Consider the following 9,118-nt stretch of genomic DNA (forward strand, 5'->3'; position numbering starts at 1 on the left):
CCTTGCCGCATCCTGATCTGCCATTGTTGTTTGCTTGACAAAACAAATCGGGCTTTTTCCCGACGTCCTGCAGACGGTCGCGGCCTCGCCAACGGCGGCGGCGGCGAGGCGTTTGCTATCGCAAGAGCTATCGCAAACGCTACCGCAGACGCAGCAGCAAACGGAAAACAGGCAGTCATATTTCACCTCCGTTTTAGACGGCAGCGCCTGACCCCTTGCACCGAGAGACATCGATCAGGTGTTCGAACTCGACGAGACCGAGAGGCCCGACCAGGAGAGAGGTCCAAGGAACAGACACCTCGAGTAGAGGGATAGCGATGCCGTCGGTCGGTACGTTGCTTAGACTCCACTTTTCCGAGTAGATTCCTCCTGGCGTTGTCGTTTGTCTCGCTCCGCGAGCTTGTCGGCTCTCGAGAAACAATAAACTGCCGGGGGGGGAGCAGGAACGAAACAGGCTGTTCGACTTAATGAGGCATACGTGGGCGCATGCTGATGAGAATGTCGATGATACAAGCAATGAGGACAAATTCATCGCAACTCGCGGCAGTGCCACTAACCAGAGGGTGTTGCCGTCGTGAACTCTTCGACCGCAACGATGGCGGTGACCGTCGGACCGAGGGATATCAGGGGACGGATCCTAGCCGCATGAGTCCGAGCTAATCGTTAAACGGGGCCTCTGAGCAACTTTTATGGAGCCACAGTCATACAGTGTTGTGCTCCACACGATTGCATGAGCCACCAATTAGGTAATTAATTGACGTTTACTAGGGGCAGGGCGACGTGCGGGCGGGCACGTCGATGGGCAACTTTATAATCCGATCGAGCTCTCGGCGGATCTGGGAATTCCCCCTTCCTATCGGGACCGGTTTCTATGCTCATCGATTTCTACTACTATTGAGGTTTAGCGGCGCAGCGGTTCGAATGGTCGGGAATCGCTCACGGCTGAACGGAATAATGCAAAGCCAACGAGGAAGAAATTCGTTCGGCGCTCTCCACCGGAGACCGAGTCTTTGCCGGAGATCCGTGCCGGTGTGTGGCCGTCTCCGAGGGCGAAGAAGATGAAGCCGCCGGTCCGTCATTAGTCTAATAGGATTTTTTCTCTCTTTGCAGAAATTGGACGTCTCCAGAACGGCGGTACAAAATCCAGCTTCATAGATATCCACAAGGGTCGACCAATCAGACTTCAAGTCCGTGTCGTAGTTCCAGTCAAGGACCATCCGAACGTAAGAGCAACGAACTTACGGTCGACTGGAAGCTCTCCAGTCGATCGTGGCGAGATAAGGCTACGAATTATTATCTTCTTGCCCCTATAGTAGGAGAGGCTTTGGCAAAGCTCCGACAGAGCGAATTTCGAGTTGAACGAGCGACACTTGGAGGAAAGTCGAGCTGACAACGCAAAACTTGCGGGGTCGCAAAGTCGGTCCGGGCCTAGGCTGCAACGCGGAGCTTGCGCCGGAGTGGCTGAAGGTTGGCGTGATTCGGTGCAATCCGCCACCCCCTCCTGAAAGAATACTCCCGGTGCCGAAGGGGCTGGAACACTTCGTCGTGTTATCGCCGTCTTTGTTGCTTAAGCTCAACATGTACTAAAATCCGTAAACGAATACGGAGATGGCTGCTGCCGCAGCGGCCATCGGCGCCATGTTCGTCGTCCGAGGCTCCGGGTTCCTCCCTGGCTCGCCTTGCTTGGCTGACTACGTTAAAACGGCGAAGCCGGCAGCTCGGGCAGCGAGATCCCATGGGCAATATTTTAAGTTCACTGAGCTCAGGAGAGCAGAAAACGGACAAAAAAGCGCTGAAAGAAAAAACAGGATGTAGGGAGCCGGCAGGAGCAGCAGCATCGGAATGAGATATCCGGCGAGCGATTTTTAGATTGAAAGCAATAAATTCTGCGGGGGACAGGCACAAGACCCCGGAGATGGTCAGTGATCGACCGACGTTCGATCGATCGATCCGTCCGCTCGCCCGCCCGCCTCTCTGTCTATTATTATCAGGCCCTCACGAGTTGTGATCCTCCCGAATACCTCCCTAGGAAAGGATTAGGGCCAAGCGTCTGAGCGTACCTCCGAACGCCCGACCGGAGTCTGATCGACTGACCTGACCGCATGGCTGGACAGCTGACTACGCGAGAATGACACACATACGCTCCGTTTGGCACAGGATTCTCGTACGGCGCATTGTGGCCTCGTATTCGAAAGCTGCGTATCGAAAATAGTCCTCAACAACCTTGCGGAACAAAGAAATTGACGAGCTCGTCGTTGTCCTGGCGGTTCGAACTGGACGACGATTCCTCTCGGTGCCGGGCAGGTCTCACCGCTCTCTTCGCTTCAGCGGGCGAATGGGCCCGGGGCCTGTGAGGGTGATTTATTCATTAATGTTCCATCCCAGTCTTTTGTCCTCGGAGGGCGAAGACGGAACACCCTCCTCCTCTTCCTCCTCGTGGTGATCGTCATCCTCCTCACTACCGTCGACACTGTCGGCACTGGCCGTCGTCGCCGTCCGTCGTCGATGTCGTCCGCCGAGAACAATGAGTTCGACACTCGGTGAAGGAGTCTGCGCATCCGATGACTCCGCGATCGATGGGTTGGAATCCGCCGCGAAGGCCGTTGACAGATTGTTAGTGCGGACGAACACGCACAGCGAAGACCTATTTGGGCGTAAGATGCGAATCGGCGAGAGATCGGCGGCGCACGAGATGCGAACGTGGGTCGTTGCAATCCTGATCACGACGTCCAAGTCTCTGATTGCTTTTGCTGCAATTCTCCCATCCACCCGAGCGATGTCCCTATTTTCGTCTCGAAGCGAGCCGCGGGATCGAGATCGGAATTTTCGGCATCGGCTGTGGAGCGGGAGCAGGAGCGCTAGTGTGCGAACTTTGAATCCGTCGAGCTGATGAATATTGAATGAATCTTTTTCGAGCAATGCAATATATCGGCTTCAGTCGAGCGACGCGCGACCGATAGACTTTGGCGTAGGCCTGCCGTGAGTTTGCTCTATGGTTGCCGTGAGGCTGCCTCACGGCATCGCTTTAATTGGCTAAAGGTACGATCCTGTAGAGGGAAGGACCCTGTCGGGGGAACGCGCGAAAATACGAAACACTCGATCCGCCCTGTATTCTGGGACGCAGATTATCGTGGTTTCGCAAGATCTTTGTCCTCTTTGTCCTCTCTCAACCAGATCTTCGGAGCGGAAAATAATTCGATTATCGAAAATGGGAGAGATGTTCGCGCCTAAACAGGCAAGGGGAGCTTTGAATTCATTCTGACGAGTCGATTCCCCACCTCGACCTCCTCGCCGAAACTTTCTTTGACGAAAACATGTTATTTCGGAAAAACTTCATCCTGTCACACGACTACCGAAGCGAGTTCGCTCACGAACCCACTCTGACGCTCGCGGAGGGAGCTCGCGCGCCAATCACGCTAAAGCGAACAATGTTCCCCGTCCTTGACGTCAGCTGCTCTGTTTCCCGCACCCTTGAGTGAGCCGGCAACCCAGCGAGCAACCTACTTCGATAGAGAGACAGGGCTTCACGGGCATGGCTGTTTTCCGCTAGCGGAATCCAGATGCGGTGGGTGACCACGAAGCGTTTCTCGAGCACGTATCTCGCCTCCGGTCAGGACTCCATGCCGCGAAACGGTTGCCCCGATGCGTGTCGCTGTCTGGGTGGGCGAGAGGTAAACCTTTTTTGCCGTCGCCGGACACCTCAGCAACGACGAGACACCAGCGACAACAATAGCGATGGCTACCACAACAACGACGTGTTCCCCGTAACGACGATCGTCGCGCATCGTCGAGGACGCCGCGGCGCCGGAGACTGACCAGACACGTCGAGCGAAACTTCTTCGACGGACGCTGATTGATTGTTAGATGCGCGATGCAATTTTCGCGGTCCTGCCCAGGTTTCCCCACCGGTCGTAGCGCATCGGAGCTGGAGCTCGCTGGTCAAGCTGACGCTTGAACTACGTCGAGCCGTAGAAAAACCCTCGTACTCAGCAGGATCAATTTCGCCGAGCCAGCAGAGGTATAAAGCGGTCAACTGCTCGTTTAGTGTCAATGGTGCAGCGGCGAACGACGGGCGGAATAGAGGGAAAAATAACGCGATACGACTCCGGGTACAGACGTACGGAAGTACACATACGTACGTTTGCACATTCGTACGTCGACGGAAAGTCTCAGTCCGTCAGCGAGACGAAATCTCTCTTGTTACATATCAGACCTGTGGCAATGTTGCTCTTTTCGACTTGCAGTTCAACTTTGTCGGGAAACTTCTTGGGCCCAAGGGAAATTCGCTGAAGCGTCTGCAGGAAGAAACACAAACGAAGATGGCCATCCTCGGTCGCGGTTCGTTTCGTGACAAGACCAAGGTACGTAGCGGCACGTGAATTATATCCCAGCCTCCTCTACATCTTCCTCTCTCTCTCCCTCTCCCTCACTCTCTCTCTACGTCACCGCTAATGTCTACTTCCTGTCGCTGATTGGGCAAGGTGGTTCCCGCGCCGTCGTTTTCTGTTCCAGCTTGTCTATCTGTCTGATTCTCGTCTGTCTATCTATCTTTCTGACGGCGATGGCAGTGGCGGCGCGCGGTCCTTCCGCTGGTCTCCTCTGGAAATGACCGGGAGCCCACGTCGAGTCCGAACGCTCCGGGGATCGCTGTTGTTGTGGGATGGTGCGACGACCACCCAGGAAATAACGCCTGGAATTTTGCAGGAAGAAGAACTGAGACAGCTATCCGACCCGAAGTACTCTCACCTCCATGAGGACCTCCATGTTGAAGTGACGACATTCGCCCCACCTGCAGAAGCTTACAGTAGAATGTCCCATGCCATCTCAGAACTGAAGCCTTTCCTCGTTCCCGTAAGTGACTTCTCCTACTGGGTCGTCGACGGCTCCTCGTCGGAAGCGCCGGTCCGAACCATGCTTCAGACCCTACACCGTTTCGATGGCTCGTTAATGGGCACCTTCGTATATATTAATGCTGTACCGTCTTCCCTCGTTCAACCATTTCCCTGTTTGCCCCTCCCGGGCCCCATACCGATCTCGCTCTCTCCCAACGCCCCCCTCCCCGTCTGATTCCTAACACTCCAATCTCGAATCTCTTCGGCTCCACTCGACGGCTTCCGACCCACTTTCGCCGCCTCGCTGTCGCGAAAGAGAGAGCGAGCGGGCGCGCTTCATTCCTAAGCGTTCGCGCGCTGTGGGTGGGACACCGAAAGGACGGTACCCGCGTCGCCGCGAAAGGAGCATTGCAAAATGAGGATCGCGCGTAGCTTCATTACTCTGAGGCACTTCTGGGATAAAGACACCTGCCACTTGCATGACATTTTCTCGTTCCTCCCTTCCTGGATTCTTCTCCGCTCGCCGCCCGTTAGTGGGTCGCTCACTGACTCACCCCGTCTCTCACTCGTTCGTTTGTACGGATCGCATGCCCGCCGAGAGTGTTCGGCTTTAGAGCGAAGAGAGCGAAACTCCGCGGATCCGAGGCGAGCGGCTGTACGACTCCTGCTAGCGATACATCATTGTCACCTCGCACTTCCGCCGCCGGTCGTTGGCTCTCTAGACGTTGGTCTGGCGCCCACTTCCTCCCGTCAAGGGAAAAGAGAACGCAGTTAGCTGTGGGGTTCACTCCCATTCGTACGACTCTCGTTGAAACGTCGAGAACAACAAGAACGACAACAACAACAACAACGGCAACAACAGCAACAACAACAAGAACGACAACGCTCATTGTCCTGAGAGAACGAGTGTTTTGCTTCGACCGTTCAAGGTCGATGACTACGCATTTTTCAATCTGTCCGAGTCGCAGAGCGGGCGAGAACGGAAGTCACGAGCCGCTCGATTTGTTTGTCCCACAATTATGTCCGCCCGCCGCTTGTCTGTCTCCACCCTCGACAAGGGAATACGAGATTCTGACATCTGCCTTAGGAGGGAATAATTCAATTCCACGTCGTCGACGGCAAGGAAGTCAGCCGGGGCGCGCACTCGAGCCACCCCACTGTAGTTCCGCTCTTACTTCGCAGAACAACTCCCGTTTTTCTTTTCCTCTGCCTCTCCTAATAGGCCCAGCGAGGAAGTTGATTTTATTACGACCGAGACAGCGGCCGCGTCGACTTCACGATCCAACGTGTCCGACTAGTGTCCGGCGAGCAGAGCGCATCGACTCTTCTCTGATAGATAATTGGCTAAGATATTCCCGTCCACTCGCTGGGATTGCTTCTGTAGCGTAATCGTCTCCGTCTTCGCTGCTCTAATCGCGATAATGGTTCCGCAATTTTCCAGGATTACTACGACGATATCCGACAGAATCAACTACGAGAACTAGCACTTTTAAATCGCGACAGTCGCAAAGCCGGAGACATCTTGGGAGGATCTCAGAGCCCTACGTTAGGCGTATCGTCGACTTCACCGTCTCTGCAAGCCACCACCTCACCCGTTATGGCGCCCACGACCACTACCGCGTTTCCTTCTGTCACTGCATTTCCCATGGGGTAAGTGTCTTTTTCGAAAGAGTCTCTTCCGCGCGAGGCACGGGATCTCCGATGACAGGACCCAGCAGGAAATACGCCTCTGTGCTTCCGACCCCTTTTGTTGAATATGCTCCGAATGAATATCCCGACTCCGACTGAATACCCCTCGGCGGTATTCTCCTGGGTTCCGAGAAGAGCCCGATTGTTGTCGGCTTGATTGTGAAAAATCCATTTCGCGCCACGGACTAGTCTTCCAAGATATCCGAATGTGCGACTGAGCTCTTCGACGTCGTAATCATCATCATCAGCACCGAACATGCGGGGGATTTTCCGCGAGACGTCGTCGCTCGGTGCAAAGACGAGCGTATGGAACACTACCGGATGATGGGGTCCTCCTCAGAGGAACAGGATCACCGCGAGGATTTCGCGCGCGCGTTTTGTTTAGCGCCGCCAAGGGGAATGCTCGCTCCCTCGCTCGTTCTCCTCTCGTTTGCTCAATAAAACCTCGCCGGTTGCTGCGAGACTTCCGCCACGGCGTCAACGACGAACTCGGCCCCGAGAGCGTCTGAGTAACTGACATGTTGAAGTTCGCCTCTTGCAGCATACCTACCACACCTGGCAGCCTGGTTCCAATGAGACCGGGTCTCGTCCCAGTGGGTCTATTGCCTCGACTTCCAGTACTGCAGCCAAACCAGGCGGCGGCGGCCGCGGTCGCAGTGGCCCAACAGCAGCAACTGCAGAGGTGAGTCGAAGAGACTTATGGTTCATGGTTTCCGTCGTCTTGACTGCCGGCCCTGCTGGCGCGGTTATCGCTTCCTGTGAGGGCTCTAAGTAGGAATATTTCTTCATTTTCTCCAGACTCGCAGCAGCTACCCGCTACAGTCAAGCAGCAATGCAACGGCAGATAACCGAGGTTACTACCACGCAAGCGGATGGCCAAAACCCACCGAACCCGTCGGATCAATTCGTAAGTCTCTTCGTGTTCTTCCCCTTCTCCAGCGATTCGGAGTTCCTCCATCGTTCTCCGTTCCCGTCGGTCTTGAGAAGATTTAATAGATGCTCTCTGAAAAACATCGCCTGCATCGAATCCACTGACTGCTTCCTTTGTCCTCGCAGCTGTATGGAGACGAGTATCCTGACCCCACGGCGGTTCAGGTGGCTTCGCAACAGACGAACGGAGTACAGAAAGACGATGCGGCCACTCAAAACAGCCAAACTTTCACCGAGGAATTTGTTGGTGAGCACTGTCTTGTCTTGGGACCGCTTTCGAGATTCAATTCGCTTTCCTCGTTGGCTCGTTGTTTCTCAATAAAATACGTTGATGATGCAATATATTCCTGAATGAACAACCTTCCGAAATGCTCGTTTGATGAAGTCGGAGTGACGTAAGAATGTAAACCTCGGCCTGCGGGAATTTCCCTCGACCGCCAGACCGAGGATGGAGAGCTCGTCCTCTGCGGCTCACGAATCAAGACGTTTCCCTGTGAGCTCTCATCCCAATCTCCCTGCGGTGCTCCCGGAGCGTTCGTAAAGCGGCCGTCGCCAACCTCAATGGCCCTGGATCCCGGCTCCGAATGAGCGACGAGTAACTTTCAACAGAGTGGATGGCGGACGGCCCGCCAGGTAGTCCCTAAGTTCTCTCTGACCGTGTGTATCCATCCACATATGCAGATGAGCTCAGCGGAAGTACGCAAGGACTACAACAACAGGGATTTATATCGAGAGAGAGGGTGTTAAAGGCTCTCCAACGTTCCTGGGGCATAAAAAACGTGGCAGCGAAATACCTCGTGCAAAGCGTTTTATTCGGGCTCATGGAGCTCTTTCCGAGCTCTCCCTCTTGAGAGTTCTCCGAGGAGAATGACTAACCTGGTTCATTCGTATTCCGCCGAAAATACCACCGCTCCCGTCCGCTCCGGGTCCGGGCAGCGAGGGCCTATTCCCGAAAGTACAGCAGGAGGTCAGGAGTTCCATGAGTACGTATAATAGTTCATTTTGTTGTTTCTCATTCCAGAATGGGCTCATTCACCATTGAACCAATGTAAGATCAAAGCGCGCACACGGACCATCTTCACGCCGTACCTTGTGCCTCGATTCGGAGTCTGAGCTCCGAATCCTGGTCTCTGTTCGGTTAAGGTTTCCCGGAAACGGGGAACGCATCCCATTTGTACATATGAAAAGAACAGAGAAGAACAATTGGGGCCAATTCGACATCTTGGAGCGAGCCAGGAGAGACGACAGATGACTGGCTACTCTCGAGCCCGAGGGCATTCTCGCTCAGCAGTTTCTCCACCCTTCCGTATTTTCCCTGCTGCGGGCGTCCCTGCAGTGCTGCTCCCCGAGCTTCGCCGACTGGCAGCGGAAACGGCAAGGTCATGATGATGCTCTTCTCCAGGACAAGGTGCTCCGACTTCGAGATCGTCGTGACATATCAATATTGTCATTATTGAATAAAATGATGAGGTAACTAATAATGTAATAATAATAATAATATTAATAATTATTGTATCGACGAGCGGATTTGGGGGAGTGATTGATCTTGATGATGGTTGTTGTAATTTCGAAACTCGACTCTGCTCCTTTCTTATCGCTGTTTTTTGAATTCTTCGAGCCTTCTCATCATGATTACCGTATTTATCTTGAATTCAATTTCCTTCATC

At 54.1% G+C, this 9,118-nt stretch overlaps 1 protein-coding gene across 1 annotated transcript in view; it reads left to right on the forward strand.

Annotated features, from left to right (window-relative positions):
• Positions 1 to 8,564, forward strand: part of LOC100907467 (KH domain-containing, RNA-binding, signal transduction-associated protein 3) — a 46,591-nt gene extending 38,027 nt beyond the window's left edge. Inside the window, exons 2-9 of the mRNA XM_003745870.1 lie at positions 1,111 to 1,223; positions 4,245 to 4,361; positions 4,705 to 4,851; positions 6,274 to 6,482; positions 7,063 to 7,203; positions 7,320 to 7,428; positions 7,578 to 7,698; positions 8,473 to 8,564. Coding sequence (XP_003745918.1) covers positions 1,111 to 1,223; positions 4,245 to 4,361; positions 4,705 to 4,851; positions 6,274 to 6,482; positions 7,063 to 7,203; positions 7,320 to 7,428; positions 7,578 to 7,698; positions 8,473 to 8,564 — 1,049 coding nt within the window. The remainder of the gene's footprint in view (positions 1 to 1,110; positions 1,224 to 4,244; positions 4,362 to 4,704; positions 4,852 to 6,273; positions 6,483 to 7,062; positions 7,204 to 7,319; positions 7,429 to 7,577; positions 7,699 to 8,472) is intronic.
• Positions 8,565 to 9,118: the final 554 nt, after the last annotated feature.

The sequence above is a fragment of the Galendromus occidentalis genome, unplaced genomic scaffold (genome assembly GCF_000255335.2).
Source record: "Galendromus occidentalis unplaced genomic scaffold, Mocc_1.1 scf7180000077485, whole genome shotgun sequence".
Lineage (NCBI taxonomy): Eukaryota > Metazoa > Arthropoda > Arachnida > Mesostigmata > Phytoseiidae > Galendromus > Galendromus occidentalis.